At 44.3% G+C, this 21,078-nt stretch overlaps 2 protein-coding genes across 3 annotated transcripts in view; both read right to left on the bottom strand.

Moving 5' to 3' along the window:
* Positions 1 to 6,754, bottom strand: part of LOC103270834 (solute carrier family 22 member 13-like) — a 12,655-nt gene extending 5,901 nt beyond the window's left edge. The window contains exon 1 of the mRNA XM_008068346.1: positions 6,325 to 6,754. Within this exon, the coding sequence (XP_008066537.1) occupies positions 6,325 to 6,702 (378 nt within the window). The 5' untranslated portion in view covers positions 6,703 to 6,754. The remainder of the gene's footprint in view (positions 1 to 6,324) is intronic.
* An 8,635-nt stretch (positions 6,755 to 15,389) lies between these two features.
* Positions 15,390 to 21,078, bottom strand: part of OXSR1 (oxidative stress responsive 1) — a 72,208-nt gene continuing 66,519 nt past the window's right edge. Inside the window, exons 14-17 of one of the 2 annotated variants that reach the window (XM_021717712.1) lie at positions 20,961 to 21,013; positions 19,394 to 19,462; positions 18,478 to 18,542; positions 15,390 to 18,074 (exon numbers count right to left, since the gene is read on the bottom strand). In XM_021717712.1, coding sequence (XP_021573387.1) covers positions 18,000 to 18,074; positions 18,478 to 18,542; positions 19,394 to 19,462; positions 20,961 to 21,013 — 262 coding nt within the window. In that variant the 3' untranslated portion in view covers positions 15,390 to 17,999. The remainder of the gene's footprint in view (positions 18,075 to 18,477; positions 18,543 to 19,393; positions 19,463 to 20,960; positions 21,014 to 21,078) is intronic. The other variant, XM_021717713.1, reaches the window with a different exon arrangement.

The following is a 21,078-nucleotide window of genomic DNA, read 5'->3' as shown; positions in this document are numbered from 1 at the left end:
GGAATTACAGGCATGCGCTACCATGCCCAGCTGATTTTTTGATTTATTGTAGAGATGAGGTCTTTTCTCTCTGGCCAAGGATGGGCACCCAGGAAATGTTGGACAGGTAGGCTGAGAAGAAGCATACGCTGACCTTCAAGAGCATACAGTCTTAAAGAAAATGTGTTTCTGTTTCAAATGAGTATTGTTTGGATTTCAGTTTAAATACAAAGTTGCTATTTATAATAAGGAACATTGGGATGTCTGCTCAGAGAGGGTCCTCTGAGTTAGTGTGCAGAACCCATCATGCCAGAGATAGGAAACAGGGGCAGAAGGTCTCACAGCAAGATAACCAAGATAGCTCTACTCTGGAGCTGAGCCTGGAATTATCACTTGATGCAGGGCACAAAGTCCCAAAGGTGTCTGTTCCCTTGGGTGTCACGGTCCTTGGGAGGGCAGGGGTAAGAGTGGGCATGTCAGGGTCATCAGGTTCAAGCCCAATCCCGATGTCAGTGCAGTCCAGGTTGATGACTGAGGATAAGGAGAGAGGTCCCTGAGTGCAGCCACAACCCATGAGAGGTTGAGATCAACATGGACTCTGAAATATTTAAAGTGGATACAAAACGATTTTGACAATGCAGACAATTAAGTGTGCTGTTGTGAGCCATGGTGCCACTGAGAAAACATGTCCCCTGGCATCCTACACAACAAACACATTTCTACCTGAAAATGTACTGACTGTATTTGATATCTATGTAGTTGCAGTTCTGATTGGTCGTGAGCATATACTCTTGACTTTTTAACACTGTAGGGCAAGAGGATTATGACAGATTACAACAGTTGAGTATCCACAAGCAAATATATTTCTAGTTCTTTTTCAGTGGTATCTCTGTCCTCATTCAAAAATGTGAAACGTAGCCAGGCGCAGTGGCTCACACCTGTAATCCCTCCACATTCGGAAGTGGATATGGGAGGATTGCTTCAGCCCAGGAGTTTGAGACCAGCCTGGACAACACAGCAAGACCCTGTCTCAAAAAAAAATTGAAAGAAAAGTGGGTGCCCGAGTTAACGCACCACTGTACAAAGACTCCTATCTTGCTTGTTGGGACTCAAATTAATCCAAGAGATGACCCCTCTACTTAGAGAAAATTGCCAAGAACAAACAGAACAAGGGGAAGCTTATCACTCCAGAAATTGCTGAAAAGCTGGCCCTTGATGGGAGCCTGTTGAGTATGTGGCGTGTTCTGTACACACAGAGAAGGGCCTAAAAGAATGTGTGTTTTTTTTTATTTTTTTTATTTTTTGAGGTGGAGTCTCACTCTGTCGCCCAGGCTGGAGTGCAGCCTTGATCTTCTGGGCTCAGGTTATCCTTCTGCCTCGGCCTTCCAAGTAGTTGGAACTATAGGCATGCACCACCACGCCTGGCTAATTTTTTGATTTATTGTAGAGATGGGGTCTCACCAAGCTGCCCAGGCTGGTCTCCAGCTGGTGGGCTCAGGTGATCCTCTCACCTTAGCCTCCCAAAGTGCTGGGATTATAGGCGTGAGCTGCTGCACCTGGTTTAAGAATGTGTTTGATGAAGCAATATTAACTGCCCTGGAGCCTCCAAACCCGAACAAGAGCCACAAGCGTGTTCTGACATGAACATCTTTCCAGAACCCTTTCTGCACAGCTGGTGTGGCATCATACTAAACGCAATGTTTAAAGCAAACTAAAGGTTAAAAATTATGCTAGGCATGGTGGCACACACCTATAACCCCAGCACTTTGGTAGACTGAGGATGGAGCACTACTTGAGCCCAGGAGTCTGAGACTAGCCAGGGCAACATGGCAAGACCTTATCTCTACCAAACAACAACAAAAAAAGCCAGGCATGGTGTCATTACATGTAGTCCCAGCTACCTGGGAGGCTGAATGGGAAGAGTCACCAGAGCCCAGGAGGTCAAAACTGCAGTGAGCCAGGATCATGCCACTGCACTCCAGCCTGGGCAACAGAATTAGACCCTGACTCAAAAAATGAATAAAAATATAAATATATAAATATTAAAAAAGAGGGTCGGGTATGGTGGCTCACGCCTATAATCCCACCACTTATAGGCCGAGGTGAGAGGATTGCCTGTGCCCACAGGTTTGAGACCAGTCTGGGCAACTTGGTGAGAACTCATCTCCACAATAAACCAAAAAATTAGTTGGGCGTGGTAGTGCATGCCTGTAGTTCCAGCTATATGGAAGACTGAGATGGAAGCAGTTCAAGGCTGCGGTGGCTGTGAGCATGCCACTGGGTAACAGAGTGAGACGCCGACTCCAAAAAAAAAAAAAAAAAAAAATTAAAAAAGCAAGCCAAGGGAAATGAAAAAACAAATCAATTTTCTGCAATACTGACAAATGTCCTGCACCTATTCACATGTGTGCATGTGAAACAAGGCACAAAAGTATGGCCCCTCCCTTCCCTCTCTCAATTCTAGTTAATTTTGAGTTACTGTTTATTATGAGAAAAGAGATCATCCTCATTTGTTTTGTTGTTTAAAACAAGAAAATTGTGTTTGTTTCAGAGCAAGGCATGCTTTGATGACTCTCTAACACACTAATTGGAATTGTCGAAGCTACTTCTTGGTTCCATTCTAGAGATTAATCTGGGACATCTGAATGATGCCTTGTATGTGTGTGTATGTTAAATTTATTAATCAGTGGTCAACCCTGAAGGGGAGGAAGACAAATTAATTTCATATTCTACTTCCTAGGCCTCACTTACTAAGACTTCTTTTTCTTTTTTCTTTTCTTTTTTTTTTTTTGGAATCGGAGTCTCACTCTGTCACCCAGGCTGGAGTGCAGTGGCAAGACCATGGCCACTGCATCCTTGACCTGCTAGGCTCAGGCAATTCTTCCATCTCAGCCTTCCAAGTAGTCGGAACAACTGGCATGCGCCACCACACCTGGCTAATTTATAGATTTATTGTAGAGATGAGTCCTCACCATGTGGCGTAGGCTGGTCTCGAACTCCTGGGCGCAGGCTATCCTCTTGCCTCTGCCTTCTCAAGTACTGGGATTACAGGAGTGAGATGCCACACCCAGCCAGACTCCTTTTGAAAGCTGTCTTTTCTCTCTTCCCTTGAGTAAATCCCATGTATGATGAAACTCATCATAGTGGGTGGAACCTGTCTTGCCCCTCTTGTTTTCTAAAATGTATTTTATATGTGATTATGTGACAGTGGCTTTCAAGAAAATTTGTTTTTGCGAATTTTTTAAAAAGTTAATTTCTAACTTCTTTCACTGATAATGAAGAAAAGTACTGCACCTCTTAAAATATACCAAACTAATTGAGTTTATAACATAAATAAGAGCTTTTCCTGTCAGTCATTGTTTAATCTGCTTAGCTTAAATGTGCAGCTTTTTTTTTTTTTGAGTCAGAGTCTCACTATGTCACCCAGGCTGGACTGCAGTGGCATGCTCATGGCCACCATAGCCTTGATCTGCTGGATTCAGACAATCCTTCCACCTCAGCCTTCCAAGTAGCTGGAACTATAGGCACCAGCCACCACGCAGGGCTAATTCTTTTCTTTATTGTAGAGATGAGGTCTCCCCAAGTTGCCCTGGCTGGTGTTAAACCCCTGAGCTCAGGCAATCCTCTTGCCTTCATCTCCCAAAGTGCTGGGATTACAGGCATGAGCCACCATAACCTGGCAAATGTATAGCTTAATAGTTTATGACACGGTGTTCCTAGAACACAGCTGAAGGTCTGGTAAGCAGGGGGAAACTGAGGGGCGTGCTCCGAAACAGCATCTATGAATGAGTCACACCCTCTTGTAGGTATGGAAGTGTGCTTCATAAGAAGCCAGGTGGACTGGGAGTAGGGAGGACACTTACCACATGGGCACCAGCCAGACGACTCCCCTTATTTCTGTTTTGCATATGAGGAACCCTAGAATGTCCAGTTGAGGGTCCCCAATTTAATAAGCATCCTGGAGAGTCTTATGAAGACTTCTTAAATGTTAACAGGGATCTGGCCAGCTTTTTATTAGTTTCCAACTGTTAAAAATGTTCAGGTAATCTTTTCTACCTTCCCAAGTCCTAATTCTTACAGATTCCTTAGTGTTAATCAAGGCTTTCTCATGTGCCAATTTTTGATCTATGTATTATTTTCAGACGTGTTTAATAAACAAAAAAGCAAAATACAGGTCCCAAATCCTTGAACACATCCCATCCAATCCCTATACCCCTCCCATCCCTATGGCAGGCCCGCCAAGTTGCCTGTCGCTGCCCAGACATCCCACCTAACCTCCTGATGACTGGCCTGTCTTGTGCTGTTGTCTGTCCCCTCTTTCCAACATTTTTCTAATATCTTGGTGCCCAGCTCACATACCACCTCCTTCAGGAAGTTGCCTGCCCATTCCCTCCCCAGCAGGAAGCAAATGCTGGGCCTCAGAGCCCGCCCAGCTCTTTAGTCATCTGCAAGGGGCTCAGCTCTTTCCCTGACCACCAGGGGTTCTTACAGAAGAGAAACAAAGTACCACCCTCCTCTGACAGTTCCCTGCTCAGTAATACTCAGGCAGCTTTGGCTGAATAAAATTGCATGAATAGCCCAGCACAGGGTGTGAACAAGGGCTAGAGTAGGCCCCGAGCAATCTAGGGTTTTTTTTGGGCTTTAAGGATGATATTTAAGGTGGGCAGAGAGCTTGTGAACATGTATAGGGCTGCCACGTCATTTTAGGGCTGGGGAAGGTCAGAATCTACCATGGAAGTGATGCTGGGGTGTTGGTAGAGACGCCAAGAAGGGTAGGAAAGGGCTGGACTGGGCTAGATCCAGAGGCTAGGGAGGTCATAGGCCACCAAGAGTTCCCTGTGGGGTGAGATGAGGTGGATGTTCAGGAGAACAGGAAGGACATGTCCTTAGGCCACCAGGATTCTGAGGAAAAGTTTATGGTCACACATTAAAAAGTGAAAGCTAGACTTTGGTTAAAACATTGTCCTTTGTTCACTGGATGTAGATTACATGGGAAAAGAAAAAAGCTTAAAAAAAGAAAAGGAAATAATTAAATATTGTATTTTTTTGTTTTGTTTTTAAATTATTTTTTGAGATGGGTTTCTCACTCTGTCCACCCAGGCACGAGTGCAGTGGTGTGATCCCAGTTCACTACAGCCTCACCTCCTGGCCTCAAGAGATGCTTCCACCTCAGCCTTCCCAGTAGCTAGGATCACAGGAATCTACCACCATGCCCACCTATGTTTTTTGAGATGAAGTTCCACTAAGTTGTTCAGGCTGGTCTTGACATTTTGGGCTCGAGTCTCCTTGGCCTCCCCAAGTGCTAGGATTATAGGCCTGAGCCACTGCACCTGGCCTTAAACATTGTATTTTGAAAGTCTCTAAAAATACATCCTTTCTCAACCATGGGGATAAAAATGGAATGTTTAATCTCCGGGCTCCAGGTTTTTAACCACAAAGAAGGTGAGAGTTGCACGAAGCCCCTCAACAATCCACGCCCCTGACGTTCTGGACTATCAGTGCTGCCTCCCACTCCTGCAGGGACCTGGACAGCAAGAGTTGGGCATGACAGCCTCAGCTCCACAGTCGACTCACTGTCCTGTCCTGGCCAGGTCACCTCTCACTCTGTACCTCAACCAAACCATCTGGGAGAAGCAACAGAGTGGGACCAGATGCTTTCAGAGGGCCCATCTTACTCTCGGGTGGTTGGAGTGGGAATCTTTCTGTTTATCTGACAGAGTCTCTCCTAAAAGGATGAAGCTGGCAAGACAGCATGCTTAGTTAGCCACAGGAGTTAAGGGTGCTCTCCAGCATCTCAGAGACAGGCAGTCAGGCACAGACAAGTGGAGAGGCAGGAAGCCCAGGTCAAGCAAGTGGGAAGGCAAATGAATGAAAAGAGAGAGGGACAGCCTAAGAGGGTGAGGAAAACACAGGAAGACAGGCAACCGGCAGACGTGGGGGAGACGGAAAGACTACGTGAAATGGACATATAGATGAGAACATTGAGGGGAGAGCAAGGCATAAAGACAGGAAAACAAGAGGGGATGGGAAGACAGGCAGACAACTGGGTAGACAGGCAGAGGGACAAGCAGAGAGAGGGACAGACAAAAGGATAGGCAAAATAATGGACAGATGGGCAGACAGACCACACAGAGGAAATGACAGATGGGCAGGTGGGGGTGGACAGGCCAATAGGCAGAGGAAAAAGAAAAACAGGATGATTAGCAGAAAGGAAACATGCACACCACTGGTCAAACATACAGGCATAGGGGAAGATACAGAGACAGAGCAACAGGCCTCAACCATGGGCAGTCAGACGGAGGACCTGACAGACCCACAACACACAGACAAACATGCATGCACTACCTCGTTCTTTAGGGATGGGGGCCTGTCCTCAGGATAGTCCCAGCCCATATCACAAGGCTGCGTCTCATTGGAGCGGTGGCTGAGGATATCCTCCAGGCTGGCGTTGGCAGGGGGTGGCCGGAACATGAGGCAGGGCTCAGGGCTGCCTGTGGCATCCAGGGGCACGCTCAGGGCCAGCTGCTCAGCAGCACTCAGATTGAACGTGTGGTTCTTGACCCAGGCCACTGCACAGTGGTGGGGCTCTTCCAGGACCATGAAGACATGACCAAAAAAGTGGAAGACAGACAGGAAGTTGGGCACACTCAGCAGGATCAATAGCCGTAGCTGAAAGTGACCAAAGTTGCCTATTTCGGCTAGGACCTGGGCAAAGGGAGCCATATCTGCTGGTCACCACCTCTTCAGTCTTGGACAGCAGGTACCTCTGCAACTTGTCTGTAGGGCCACTTGCTCCTCTGGGCAGTAGTGGCAGCTGCATTAATGTTTAAGCCAGCTACACCTGTCACATCGCAGTTCCCTAGGTGTGGCCCAGGAAGGGCAGGATATGATGAAGAAATAGTCCATCCCAGGTTGTAGCATCTGAGGATGTTCTGTTGACTGTATGAAATATACAAACTCACAAGAGGAGCCAAGAGGGACCTTCTTAGACCCAGGAATGAGCTTTTGCCAAATGTTATGTATCCTACAGAAGTCATTCCTCCCACCACCTCCAACTGCAACATCCTAAAAGATTCACACCCAGCTCTAATGCCTCCCATGCCTGTAGAATCCATTCTGGGAGAAGTAGTTGCAACACTCAGAGGGACACAGAAGTCCTTTCTAGGACCCAGTGCACACTAGGCAGCAGGGGATAAGGCAGATCATCAAATACCGGGCCTGCACAGTAACTGTGCCAGCAGGCCAATCTAGTCTCTTGACCCTGCAGATCTTTTTCTCCTATGGGTCTCTGGGATGTGGTGGTATGCAACACCAGTCAACCCCAGGAAGCAGAGTGACCCATCAAAGTACAAGTGCACTTCCTTTCCAGCATCAATTCTTTCCAGCACAAGAATACAGAGCAACACAGAAGAGCCAAGAGTTGCATTGTTTTGTTTTGTTTTTTGGCTTTTTTTGAATTGGGGGTCTCACTCTGTCACCCAGGTTGGAGTCCAGTGGCACACTCATAGTTCACTATGGCCTCAAACCCCTGGGTTCAAGCGATCCTCCCACCTCAGCCTTCTGAGTAGCTGGGACTATAGGCGCACACCACCATGCCTGGCTAATTTTTTTTAAATTAATTTTTGTAGAGATGGGGGTCTCAGTATGTTGCTCAGCCTGGTCTCAAACTTCTGGCCTCAAGCAATCCTTCCACCTTAGCCTTTCAAAGTACTAGGATTACAGGTGTGAGCCACTGAGCCCAGCCAAGGGTTGCATTTTGAGCTCTACTTCAATCAAGAAGGAAACCATTAACACATTCCCAAGATAAAAATACATGCAAGTTGCCCCAGAGAAGCCCCAGCCTCCCTAAGCAACCTCAGTAATAACAGGAACACAGGACAAAGTCTCCCTTCACCATGGCCCTCATGCACGTGCACACACACGCTCCACAGCATGCATGCACTCACACATCCACAGACCCATCTACTTGTATATACGTAGGAAAGTATTTTCATGTTCTGAATCTTGAACTATCTTAAGAGATGAGCAGAGGAACAAGGGCAGAGAGGGCGCGAGGAAGCAGGCTTGTGCAGGGCAGCCCTGGTCACCTGGCGGGCACAGCTGCTAGTGGCCTATTAATCAGTCAGCCTGTGGCATGGGTCAAGGCTGGGCGGATGGTGGAGGGCAGGGGCAAGGTCCGCCACCTTGCGTAAGGAGCATACTTCGTTCTTTGCCACATCCCAGGCTCTCCCACCAGGCTTACCGCTGCCCTGGGCTCCACTTTTTCCCCTTTGCCTGGCTTCCTTGAGGGTTCGTATTCTCAGCATTGCCTCTGTTGAATTGCTGAGAAAACAGCTGTGACCAGCGGCCGCTGCCCAGTCTGCTGCTCCCCTTATGGGGGAGAACTGAGGTGGCAACATGAGCCTTGTCTTTAGCGCTCAGCATCTCCTTACTCCAGTCAGGATGAGCAACCTTGCTTTCTTTGACTCCAAGTAGCTAAGGGAGCTGGAGCTGGGGGGTAGGAAGCTTGGACTCTCCTACCGATTCATCTTCAGTCTGTCCCTGTCCTGCTCTGGGCCTCAATTTCCCCATCTGTGTAAAGGGGGAGCTTGAATTGGATGGTCTCTTTAGATTCTTCCACTTCTTGGTGTGTGATGCTAAAAGAAAAGACAGAGTGATTAGAAGACTCCCGAGAGAGGAGTGAGACGTGACCAAAGACCTTCTTAGACTCAATCTCCACTTGAACTACGATCCCCAAACCTTGGAACTGAGATCCTGAATATCACTGGCCTCACTTTACCCCCACATTCCTTCGATCTTCATTTTTTTGTTTGTTTACTCATTTCTCCCCTTAGCCTTGCCCTCTCTGCCCCATCCCAACCATGGTTCTCCATGAGGCTTTAAGGGCCACAACTAAGTCTCCTCTTTGAAGAAACCCTGCCAGGATTGCAGTAACTCCAGGAACCTCTCTCTATTTAGCGGTCTCACTGACCTGGGGAGTAGACTCTAGTTACCCCACCACACTGAGTGCCTCCAGGACAGATCAGGGTTGCCTCTAGCCCTTCAAGAAGATCTGACAAGCTATCTCCCTCACCTTCCTCTCCATGTACCCTGCCGTTGTTCAAGGCCATAACTAGACCACAGACGGGTCTGACAAGAGCTCTCTAACCACAAGTGCAGTTTTAAGAAGAATGAATATAATCTCCATACAGGAAATGTCAGAAAGTTCACTGGTAATGATGCCCAGGGAGTGAGGGAGGTGTTTTGTGGGGGGCGGGTGAGAGGAGAGGTATCTCAGATCCCTTCCAAATTTGTAAGTTAATGATAAAAGTAAATAAAAACTTGGAGTAGAACTTCTGGTTTCTGGTCTTGCATGAAAGAAACTTGGAAGTCGCAGCTCCATTTTAACAAAAAACTGAATGAACTGAAAAATCAACAATTGTTTTTAGAGCTGTCAGAGGAGTGCGGTCACATGGCAAACTGTTGCCCCAAAGTTAGAAACAGACAGGTAGATACAGAAAATTACAACTTTCTAGACTGGAAATCCACAGAAATCTCTGCAGGAACCAGTACCTGGATAAGAAAACCCAAACTATAAACGACAAATTGCTGGAGGCTCAATGAGGATAACTGCTTTTTTTTTTTTTGGAGTTAGTCTCACTCTGTCACCCAGGTTGGAGTGCAGTGGCATGCACCACAGCCTCGACCTCCTTGGCTCGGGCGGTCCTTCCACCTCAGCCTTCCAAGTAGCCAAACTACAGGTGTGTGCTACCATGCCCAGCTAATTTTTTGATTTATTGTAGAGACGAGGTCTCACCATGTTCCCAGACTGGTCTTGAACCTGTGGGCTCAGGCAATCCTCTCGTCTCAGCCTCCCAAAGTGCTGGGATTATAGGCTTGAGCCACTACGCCCGACCAACTCTGAGTTAAACACTCCAGAGAAAGGCCCCCACACTTCTTTGAGGTTGACCTCCAAGATAACCACTGGGTTCACGCAGAGATCAGAGAAAGATCCCCCTAGGTTTCCGGCAGGGGGAAAAGGAACCATTTGAAATAAGCCAAAGCATTCTGTTCTTCGTAAAAAGGCCTGCCTCAGGTTGGGTATAGTGGCTCGTGCTGTTGGGGCCAAGGCAAGAGGATAGCTTGAGCACAGGAATTCAAGAGCAGCCTGGGCAACATAGTAAGACCTTGTCTCCACACAAAATTTTTTTTAAATGAGCCAGGGTGAATGGGTGTGGTGGCTCATGTCTGTAATCTCAGCACTTTGGGAGGTAGAGGAGAGAGAATTGCCTGAGCCCAGAGGTTTGAGATCAGCCTGGGCAACTTGGCAAGACCTCATCTCTACAATGTATTTAAAAATTACCCGAGAGTTGGTGGTGCGCATATACAGTTTGCGCTACTTGGAAGGCTCAGGTCAAGGCTGTGGTAGCCATGAATGTGCCACTGCACTACAGCATGGGTGACAGAGCGAGAATCTGACTAAAAAAAAAAAATGAGCTGGCTGTGGTGGATGGAACACACCTTTCGTACCCACCCTTTGTCAGACCTAATCTACCTGGGGTAAGGGAAACGCCCAACTCAAGCCTGCTCTGGCCATGCTGTCTCACCTAAGAGGTGGTGGGAGACCGAGAAGCACTTGTAAAGTCCACAGCCCAGAGATGCAGGCTCACTAAAAAAACGGAGACCTAATTACAGGACTACAGAGTGCTTTCCCTCTCCCCATACTTTACCACATCATTTAAGGCTTATTTACTGGAATTCCTTTTACCCAGTACTTCAAGTCCAGCTTTCAACAGAAGAGTACAAGGCATTCTAAAAGGCAGAAACACAGTTTGAAGAGACAGAACAGGCATCAGAACCAGACTCACATATAACAGGAATGTTGGAATGATCAGACTGGAAATTTAAAACTATGATTAAGATGCTGTTAGGAAAAACTTTTTCCTTTGCTTTCACACCACCAGTCAGCACAGAAGACTTCTATGACTCCCAAATACGTGGGGATTTCTCCCCACCGGAAAACCAGCAGTTCTGTAGTAGATACCAGCTGGGTTTCCTCCAATTCAATTGTGACACTATCTACCTGGAGACAGTGTCGGATCCCACAGGTTGAAGGCTGTCTCCAAGACTGCCCTCCCCACTTTGGACACCAGTTGCCAAGTTCTGGTCTCCATTACTGAATTGACTGGCTTCAACTGGAATTACTATGACCCCTCTCTTTGCTAGAGTAGGTTACAAAACTCTGAAAACACATACATTTACCAATTTATTGTAAAGAATGTTTTAAAGGATAGAAATAGCCAGGTGACAAGATATACAGGATGAAGTCTGGAAGGGAGCTTCTGTGCCCATGAATTGGGGTGTGTCACCTTCCAGCACATGAATGAGTTTTTGTTTTTTTAAGATGAGTTCTTGCTCTGTCACCCAGGCTGGAGGGCAGTGGCACAATCATGGCTCAATGCCAACTGAAACTCCTGGGCTCCAGCAAACCTCTCACCTCAACCTCCCGAGTATCAGGGATTACAGACAAGCACCACTGAGACTGGCTCCCATGGGTGAGTTCTTGTTCCTTTCCCTGTTGACCTCCACATGTTCAGCTCTCCAGAAGCCCCTGGGCTTTGTCCTCATGGGCCTTCTTATGGAGAATTCACTGGCTAGGCATGACTGAAGCATGGACAACCATGTCAAAATGTGATTGAACAGAAAGGGCATGATCTAAACCCAGCAAGGCCGGTCTGTTCAGATTCTTCTTGGCCTCTGTGCAGCATTCCTTCCTCCAGGGTCTAGGGCAGGACCCCTCTGGAATGAAGGTCTTATGTCCCATATCAGTTGAAAGGAGGCAGGAGAAGGTCAGGGAGACTCTTGCTTACCGTATGTAACAGGGGCTATGGAAGGTATGAGCCAGGGACCATGGATGAAAACCTATATATAATTTGACAGATGCTAAGAGTCCAGTGGATACAGTAGACAGTAGGCAAGAGCAGATGGGCAATGGAAGCAGAGAAATGAAAATTCTAAGAAAGAACCAAACAGAAATGCTGGAGATCAAATAGTATAACAGAAAAATCAGGAATGCCTTTGATGGGCTTACTGGGAATATTCAATAAAGATTGCCAAAACTAAAAAGCAAAGAGAAAAAAGACTGGGGGGGGAAATCCCAACAGAGCAAAATAACCAAAAACTATAGGAAAACTACAAAAGATATAGCATACACGTAATGGGAATCTTAGGAGAAGAGAAAAAGGAACAAAATACCTGAAACGATAATGACCAAGGATTTCCTCAAGTTAACGTCAGGCACCAAACCACAGATCTTGGAAGCTCAGAGAATACCAAGCAGAATACATGCCCAAAACTACAGCTAGGCATACCATTTTCAAACTACAGAAAAGAAAAAAATCATGGGTTGGGCACAGCAGCTCACACATGTATTCCCAGCACTTGTGGGAGGCTCTGAGGGAAGATCAGCTGAGGTCAGGAGTTTGAGACAAGCCTGGGTTCACAATGAGACCTTGTCTCTACAAAAAAATTGTAAAAACTAGCTGAGCATGGTGGCACACATCTGTAGCCCTAGCTACTCAGGATGCGGCAGGAGAAGGGCTTCAGTCAACTTCAAGGTGGCAGTGAGCCATAATGGTACCAGTGCATTCAAGTCTGGGTGACAGGGCAAGACTATCTCTCTGAAAAAGAAAACAATCTTGAAAGAAGCCGGGGGGGGGGAGGGGAACACACCTTATATAGAGAGGAGCAAAGAAAAGGATGACATCTGGCTTCTCTGCAGAAACCATACAAGCAAGAAGAGTGGAGTGAAATATTTAAAATGTTGAGAGGAAAAAAACCTAACAACTTAGAATTCTGCATCCTATGTAATTATTCTCCATAACTGATGGAGAAATAGAGATTTCTCTCAAACAAAAATTGGGGGAATTTGTTGCAAGTAGACCTGCCTTGCAAGAAATGTTTAAAGTTCTCTAAAGAGAAAGATAGCAATATAGGTCAGAAACTCCAGAAATACATAAAGAAAAAAAGAGCATCAGATAAAAAATAAGTGAGGTAAAAGAAAAATGCTTCTTTTCCTTAAACTCTTTCTGCAGTAGTATGATCATGGCTCATGGGAGCTTCAACCTCCAGGCTCGAATGATCCTCCTGCCTCAACCTCTGAAGCAGCTAGTACTATAGGAGTGCACTATCACACCTGGCTAGTTTTTAAAAATTTTTATAGAAGCAAGGTATTGCTATGTTCTCAGGCTGATCTCTAACTCCTAACTTCAAGCAATCCTCCTGCCTCCGCCTCCAAAGTGCTGGGATTATAGCTATACTTCACCTTGCCCAGACTACTTTCCTGAACTTTAATTGACCAAATAAGTTTGTTCAAAATAGTAACAGCAACAAATTAGGTTATCTTTGTGTGTGTGTGTGTGTGTGTGTGTGTGTGTGTGTGTGTGTGTGTGTATGTGTGTACATATGCTTATGTGTAACTGAAATGAATGACACCAATAATACAAAGAATGGGAGGGAGGAAACTGGATTATTTTGTACTGGTACTACCTGTGAAACAGCACAGTATTATTTGAAAATAGATTTAAATTAGTTATAAATATATATTGCAAACTCGAGGGCAACTATTAAGCAAGGATAAAAAAAGTATAATTGGAATGCTAAGAAAGGAGAGAAAATGAAATTATGTAAAATTTTCTATTAAAAAAATAAAAGGCACAAAAAAGAATGGAAGATAAAAATAGTACAAAGAACAAGGGCAACAGATAGAAAATGGTAACAAATACATGTTAACTCAACGATAACAACTTTGATCACTTTACATGTCTTTGGTCTAAATACATCAATTAAAAGGCAGAGACTGTTGTCAGAGTGGATTAAAACATCAAAACCCAACTATATGCTTTCTACAAGAAATCCCCTTTAAATATAAAGACATGTATAGACTAAAAGTAAAGGAATGGAGAAAAATATACCACATGACCTGAACACACAACTCAGCAGATCTACAGACAGCAAATAAGTATATGAAAAGATGTACATATATCATTAGGAAATTGCAAATTAAAATGAGACACCACTACATAACTATTAGAATGGCCAAGTCGAAAAACACCAGTAACACCAAATGCTGTTGAAGACGTGGAGCACCAGAAACTTTCATTCACTGCAGGTGGGAATGCAAAATGGTACAGCCCTTTGGATGAGTTTAGTGGCTTCTGATAAAACTAAACAAACTCTTACCAACCACATGATCCAACCATCATGCTCCTTGGTATTTACCCAAATGAGGTGAAAACTTCTGTCCACACAAATACCTGCACACAGATGTTTACAGCAGCTTCATTCATATTTGCCAAAAGCAATAAAAAGTCCTTCAGCAGGTGAATGGATGAACTGAAGTACAGACAATGGAACGTTATTCCATGCTAAAAAGAAATGAGCTATCAAGCTATGAAAAAAATCACTGAGAAAATGGAAATGGATATTACTAAGTAAAAGAAGTCAATCTGAAAAGGCTACATACTGTATGACTCTAACCACATGACATTTTGAAAAAGGCAAAAGACAGTACAAGGATCAGAAGTTTTGGAGAGAGGAATGAACAGGTAGATTTCTAGGGCAATGAAACTCCTCTGTGTGATGCTGTAATGGTAGATACATGTCATTATACATTTATCAAAACCCATAGAATATACAACACCAAGAGTGAACACAAATGTAAACTATGGACTTTGGGTGATAATGAAGGTTCACTGTTATCAAATGTACCACTCTGGTGGGGGACGCTGACAGCAGTGAAAGCTGTTCATGGGTGTGGTCACACGTGGGAACTCTGAACTTTCTAATCAATTATGTTGTGAAACTAAACGGCTCTAAAAATTAATGCCTATTAGGGCTCCACAGACCTAAGCGCTGAAATACCAGGAACCACAAGTAGTCTTGCCATGGAACAAAGGCCACTGCTGTTGGGAAGGATTATGATCAGGGAGATTACTCAACCAGGAGAAGGATGACAGGAATACAGGAACATAGAATCTTATAGAAAACCTCACCCTTGCAGTATCAAAGCCAAGCGGAGACAAGTTCACCCTGTTCCAAACTTTGGAAAGGGACTTCCAAGGGCTTGAATCTGGCATCCTTCCAAACCCAACAGCATGAACAAAACCAAAGATTTAGAAAAGACCAATACATAAGGCAAGGAGTTCCATATTCTACTCTATCAAATTTCCTTGGGCTGATCTATTCCCTCCTCTTTTGGGGTTTCCCTTTCTCCAAGTATACAATGGTTTTTAAGCTATCCTAGATAATTTGTGGATCAATACACATATTTTATAGTTTATCTGTACCTTGGCTTCCATTCACATGAAAAATTAAAGTCAGTAGTCACACTCTCTGTCAACAGCCACCAAAATAAAGCATCCACACACCACTAAGGACAATTTACTCTTTATTGATTAAAAATGAAGGAAACATGCAGTAAAATACAAAGTCCAAAAAAAGGAGGAAAAGGCTGAATATTTTACATCTTCCATAATCTAGCACACGTCATAAGGAGGAATCTCCACTTACTGATACATCATTATTCTATCCTCTGGATTATTAAATAGTATCAGTTGGCTCTAGGATTTGGTTCAAAACTTAAGCAAAAACCCAAACAAATCCATTAGTCATTTAGAAAGTCCAAACATTTCACAAATAGCATTGGCACATAGTACTTTGTGCTATAGTTAGTCCCTACTCCAGGGAAAAGGGGTTCCTGGGGCCTTAGCAACAGAGGCATACCCCGAACCACCACTCCCAGGAAGGAGTGAGGTCACTCACTGGGTCACGTGTCTTCCCACCTGGGCAGTTTTGTTCACTTATTTTCTCAGCATCACTGCGCAAGCCAGCAAAGGGAGTCCACCACACATCATGCAGAAGAAGTAACACTGTCCCCCTGGGACTTGGTGTCTGTCTTCTAGTTCTCAGCAGGGCAAACAATGAACTGAAAAGAAAGAGAAAGCCCCAGCCCACTTCTATTTGTCATGCCTGCCCCACTGCAGTTCAAAGGTAATGACAAGCTGGAGAAAGTGAGCAGGGGAAGGGCTGTTGCTCACCCCCAGCTGGTGCCAGACCACCTCCACACAGAAGGCCAGGACAGAGTGATGCCACCACCCTCGGATTCGTAAATAAGTCGATTATGATGGGTTTGTTTGAAACCAAAAAAAAAAACAGATGATAAGGTAAGCCACTAGTCTTGTGCCAAAGAGGACACCATCTCTTTTCTATACCTCATTCCTACCTCCCTGTTCAGTTCCCCCTTCAACCCCCAAAATAAAAAATACAAGCTAAACATTTTTCTAGCAAGCTGGTCAATCTTTTCTCCCTCCCGGCTCTGCAGGCGTCCTCCTTTTACCAAGCCTGCTGGGACCCCGAGCTTTGGTGTCTTCTCTTCTCATCTACTTTCCTCCCAATCCTCACCTGAAATCCATCCCCTCTCTTCCTCCCCAACATCCATCATCTCAACAAGCCTTTGCACCTAGGGCAGGTGAAAAAAGCCCATGACTAAAACTACAGGCTCAGGATAAAACAAAAGGTGTGACAAGTTAGTTGTGGAAAAAGCTTTCAGATATGTTCCAAGAGAAAATGAGGTGAAGTAACCTTGTTCATCAGACCAACAATTCTGGAAAGGACTTGAGTGAGTCTGCGAAAGGCAACTCTGCCCCCCTTTCCAGGGGCCCATAGCCCATCTTTGTGTGTCTTTTTAAGGCCAGATCAAGTATCCCATTCATATATAAAACTTGGTAGGGTTATTAGCAGTTAGACAAAGACTGACTATGAAACAGTAGGAAAAACAAAAATCAACCCCACTGATTATTCACATATTGCATTATGAGTGCTCTTTTTTAAACTTAAAGAATAATTTATATTATTTCTATAGAAAATCAAATGAACACTGTCTACTCATAAAACCTAAAGGTCACGGCACATATGGTTTCACTTTCTGTCTTCAGTCAGCTTCAGCACACAGGGACCCCCTCCAAAGGGTCAGTGCAGGAGAGGGGGCAGAAGGCAGGCCTCTCTGGCCTGATGTGGGTCTCCTTTATTGCTGTAGAAGTCTCAGCCTTGCACACCCACTTCCTCATGACTTGGAGGCCCGGCGAATTGATTTTCATGGGAGGATTGAGAAGTTTTCCTTCAATTTAATTTTTTAAGATTTGAAAGTTAGTACTTCTCTAATGATATGAATTATAATTTTCCTGTTCAAAAGCCACCGCTGGCAAAATTCACTTTCACGAGCCATTACTTGATGTTTTCTCTAAAAACAGCCCAAAGTTCCAAGTGAAGGACCCGATGGCTGAAGCCTGGCTAGTCAGACATGTTGCACCAGCTGGAATTAAGGCTAGCAACCCTTTGTAGAGGGAGCAGTGAAAGGGGTGCCTGAGAGCAGCTTCAGCAGAAGGCTTAGAAACACCAGGAACACAAGAACACAGTTTAGGCTGCCTCCATCTGAGGCTGTGCTTTTTACTACAAAGGTTGCTAGAATTCACATCAGGTACAAAAAAAAAACATGAAATTAAATTCTCTGGGCTCCAGCTGAACAATCAACTTTTAATTGCTACTTCAGTGGTAAAGAGATATCCCAAGATTCCCGCATCCTGGGCAGGTATGGGAGAACAGGCAGGATGAGGAAGCCCAATAGAGCTGCTACTTTCCACCTGGACCATCATTAGAGTAAGGCAAGAATGAGCTGACAGATCTCCCTCCGGGGCCTTGAGGCACACGGGCCACTTCTCAGATGGAGGAAGACAGGGGACATATGAAGTAAGTTTACTAACGGAACTCTTTTAAGGGGATGCTGGCCACTGGTGATCCAACTTTTCTTTCCCAGTGGGAACAAGGAGGAATGATGGCAGGAAGAACATAAAGAAAGCCCTCTAAAGCTCCTAGCCGGGAGGTTTGTTGCTGGGTTCTTTGGCAGTAGTGGGTTTGGGCCAATAGAAGCAACAGAGATACGCATGTGTGGAATCTCCTTAGACCATCTCTTCCAGGGCTGTGATTTAGCTGATGCTGAGTTGGGCAAATCCTATTAGTTTACCATCATCGGGAATATCCGAGCCTTCGACACCAGATGCCTGAGAAGCAAACAAAATGAGAAGCTATGGTTATTTATAAACAAAATTTCAGGTGGCAAATAATACTGACATGGGACAGTGGGAAGGCAGGCAGTGGACAACAGGTCCCTTGTATACAAACAGGAAGCTGATTCTTCCAGAAAAGATGGGTGTTTAATACACACCCAGAGTCAGATTGGCTAATAATTTCTTTGGAGAATAGCCAAGAGTCTGGGGTCAGAGGGTCTCTGGGAAGGAGAGAAAGAGACCACTCCAAGGGAGACAGCTGCTCAGGGTCTCAGGGAGGCTAAATGAACACAATCTATCATATTTTAGTATTCTCATCACTCAGGGAATATAGAAGCTGGCTTACAGAGGCTACTGGTGGGTAAAAGATAAGAAAGAAGGAAGAAGGGATGAATACCAGTTTGAAAGTGACAGATCGATTTGACTGAGGTTCTTCCACAATTTTCTGCAAATTAGCTGCCACTGTAATCATACAAACAGAGAAAGTAATGAATGAGAAGCTATGTAAATCTACTTTAACTATACTTAAAAAGTTTATAAGGTAGTTTCAAATATTCCATGTGCAATCAAAATGGAAACAGAAAGAACAAACATCCCCCAAATGAAAGTATCTTTTAAATTCATCTCTAAGTAGTACAAGTAATTCTTAAGTCATTGTCAAATTAACTTTCTTTTAAATGTTATATTAACCCAGGAAAGACACTCGGGAGAAAGAGGTATGACTTGCCTATTCATGGATCAGAAAGCCCCAGATCAGGAGTCAAAAAACTATAGCCCGTGGCCTGTTTTTGCTCTGCTTGTGAGCTAGGGAATTGTTTAAAAATGACAGACACTGTACATGGCTCACAAAGGCTAAGCTATTTACTATCTGGTCTTTCACAGAAAAACTGTGTCTAGGGTTGACCTGCTCTAGGCAATGATCTTTTTCTTCAGTAATATGTACTTGTGGCCTGACTGTTTTCTCCCTTCCTTCCTGCTTTATCTAGGACTAAATCTGTAATGATTTTTATTCACCTCTGGGCCACAAAGATTAGATACTCAAAATAGGTTTGATATGGCCAATCTTACTCTAATGTGTGAATTTTGTCATCATTTCTACTAGGCTCCTAAAGACCTGGGCATGCTTTCACTTACTATCATAGGAGGTCAAAGAGCAAACTCAGAGGTGATTCCCAATACCTGCAATTTCAGCAAAGCCAAGAACCATTTCAAGAACCATCAGACCTGCTCAGTAGACTAAAAACCTGTTTTTCTAGGTACTAAGTATATAGATGGAGACACAAAGACACACGGGCAGATCACAATGTACTTACCTATTACTAAGTCCCTTCCATCGACCAGGCCAGCAGAAATGAGTTCCTGAGAGACACCTTCTGCTGTATCTGCAAGGACAAAGAAGGCGGCCCTCCAGCTTTGTGCACACACATCACTGCTAACTCTTAGAGCCAGTGTGGGTGCCGGCATTAGCAGACTGAAGCTAGCTGCTAAATCCACAGAACCAAGAAGGCAGGGGGGTATTTCTCCCTACACAAGGATTTTTCCTACCACTGGGGGGGATTATCTCATGTGAGGAATTCTCACAGATTTAGCTAAGGGGCAGAATCTGTATGAACCAGGTGGCAAATATCAGCTCAATGTAAAGACAACTTTCTAAATGGTGTAATTTTGATGGATTCAGGCACATGTTAGAAGAGCACCCAACAGGGATGCTGCAGAGGAAATTTTCGAGTACAATCCCTAGACCTGAGCTCTTGAGAAATGGTGTTGAATGCAGAACATCTCTAGGGCTAATAAAAATAATGTTGTAGTCTTAATTAAAACATGAGAAAACAAACTGTCATCTCTTCTCTTTGAGAATCATACTCCAAGTTTTGTGCTAAAATAATTTCATTGTTCATTCTAGTGGGCTTCTTATCTAGTTAACCCAGGTAGTACAATCTGAGCAATGGATGTAACTAGAAACTAAAAAAGATGAGGAGAGTATCCTCAATAAATCTCATTTCCAACGGACTCAGTGGTGCTGGTTCCCAAGGGCTTGACACTAAGCAGCTCAGAGGGACAGGACTGCTGTGGAGGGAGGCTGCATACACTAACACAGATGACCAGCAATCCTGAAAATATGACTTTGTCTGGCTTTAAAAGAGTAAAACAGACACACCTCTCATACATCTGCATCTGTTCTCTTTAATGGTTGGTTACTACTGATACTGAGATAGCAGGAAGAGTAAGCATGACACACAGGACAGATATCTGCTGGTTACTCCCTAAATCAGAACGCTGGGCAATAAAGGCAAGGAAAAAAAAACAAGCCTTGTTCCAAGGTGAAGTTCATGGCTAGAAACAGTGCATGACAGCACTGAGCTTCTGTCTGAGAAAAGAGGAGACTGTAGGACTCATTTCTTCTTTACTGTCATGGAGGACAACCATGCACAGTGATAAAAGCAAGAATTCTGGACTCTTGACAGATCTGGTTTGAATTCCAGCTATACCTCTTCCCAGCTGTGTGAACTTGAACAAGTTACTTTGCCCCTCTCTAAGTCTTGATTCCATCACCTATAATATGGGGATAATTGCTTTTCCTTAATAGGTTTTCCTTAGGGGATTGTCATAAGAATTTAGTGAGATAATGCTTAGCATAACGCCTGGCCTATGGTAAGCAGTAAGTAAGAACTACAATCATTACTGATTGCATTATTATGCAAAGTATTCTAAATGAGTTTAGTAGTAAATGAACTTTATCTTATTCATATGCTCCCCCAAACCAGGAAAAGTTTTAACATCCTTTAAAAGCAAAACATACTTACAGGACAAAATTTCACAACACATTTCATTAAGTAACAAATCAGAAGTTATTTGTTTTCAATCTTTGTGATGCCTCACCTCTTCCAGGAGTAAATTCAAATCGAATATCATTTAGTTCTTTTTTTGAATTCCTATGAAAGAAAGCAGAATGTATAAAAATAAGAATTTCTGAATTTATGCAGAGAAATTCTGCCAA

The sequence above is a fragment of the Carlito syrichta genome, unplaced genomic scaffold (assembly GCF_000164805.1).
Source record: "Carlito syrichta isolate Samal-C Ts95f unplaced genomic scaffold, Tarsius_syrichta-2.0.1 Scaffold310396, whole genome shotgun sequence".
Lineage (NCBI taxonomy): Eukaryota > Metazoa > Chordata > Mammalia > Primates > Tarsiidae > Carlito > Carlito syrichta.
This window is presented reverse-complemented; position numbering and strand designations above follow the sequence as displayed.